This window comes from Rhincodon typus, chromosome 7, assembly GCF_021869965.1.
Source record: "Rhincodon typus isolate 14 chromosome 7, sRhiTyp1.1, whole genome shotgun sequence".
Classification (NCBI taxonomy): Eukaryota; Metazoa; Chordata; class Chondrichthyes; order Orectolobiformes; family Rhincodontidae; genus Rhincodon; species Rhincodon typus.
The window spans coordinates 32,946,132-32,947,346 of NC_063338.1; the positions used below are offsets into that span (position 1 = coordinate 32,946,132).

General features: G+C 42.1%; 1 protein-coding gene across 1 annotated transcript in view; it reads right to left on the reverse strand.

Moving 5' to 3' along the window:
* ankar (ankyrin and armadillo repeat containing) overlaps positions 1 to 1,215 on the reverse strand; it is a 113,187-nt gene that overhangs the window by 64,269 nt on the left and 47,703 nt on the right. The window contains 1 exon segment of the mRNA XM_048598739.1: positions 78 to 246. Within this exon segment, the coding sequence (XP_048454696.1) occupies positions 78 to 246 (169 nt within the window).

Here is a 1,215-nt window from a genome sequence, read left to right on the forward strand (position 1 = left end):
CATGTTATCTCTACTTGAGTTTTGCTTGAGCATAAAATCCAACCTACAATTTGGAAAAATGTTTAAAAACAAATTACCTGAAGTCACACTTAACAGCTCCACCAATAGAGGAATCGCTCCTTCATTAGCCACTAAGGTCTGATTAACTGGATTATTAGTGCATAATATCCGAATGCATCTAGTTGCATTGATTAAGACATCTTCGACTTCAGAATTTAAAATCTTCACCAGAGGAGGAACGGCACCCTGGGAAGTCAAAAGAATAAGTGTTCAAGAGGATCTAATTAGGCACAGTTCCAATGAGTCAAAGTTATAAGTTTAAGGTTAACGTTACAAAAGTCATAAATAATTTTAATGGCACAGAACAGGAGGAGGCCATTTGACCTATTTACTCATGTTCTCTGGAAGTGTAATATAGTGAGACTCACTCTCTCACCTTTCCCTCGCAGACCTACAACTCCTTTCCTTCAGGAAACCAGACTGAATCTCTCCAGTCACCTTTCAATCAGTGGATTTTAGTCTCAACCTACTTAAAGGTATATAATAACTGAAAAGGGTGATTAAAAGTATCTATGAAGCCCTACAGCTCATTTAAAAGATTGAAAGCATAATTTTGCCTCTAGTTACTTCCATTGGTTTGATGCTATCAATGCCACAGAGGGATCAAAATGGCATTTGTTGCATGCACACACTTCAACTGTGAACTTCACTCATAAGCATACTAACAATTAAAATCTGCGGGAAGGATACAGTGCAGGAAAATCATGATACAATCAGCATCTGCAATGCCAACTTGAAGTGAACTGCACCATTTCAAAACTGAATGTTCTAGCCAACACCCTTTCCTAACCTCACAGAGGTGAAAATTGTATATTCAGATAGTAGGAACTGCAGATGCTGGAGAATCTGAGACAACAAGGTGCAGAGCTGGATGAACACAGCAGGCCAAGCAGCATCGTAGGAGCAGGAAGGCTGATGTTTCGGGCCTAGACCCTTCATCAGAAATGGGGGAGGGGAAGGGGGTTCTGAAATAAATAGGGAGAGAGAGGGAGGCGGATAGAAGATGGATAGAGGAGAAGATAGGTGGAGAGGAAACAGACAGGTCAAAGAAGCGGGGATGGAGCCAGTAAAGGTGAGTGTAGGTGGGGAGTTAGGGAGGGGATAGGTCAGTCCAGGAAGGACGGACAGGTCAAGGGGGCGGGATGAGGTTTGTAG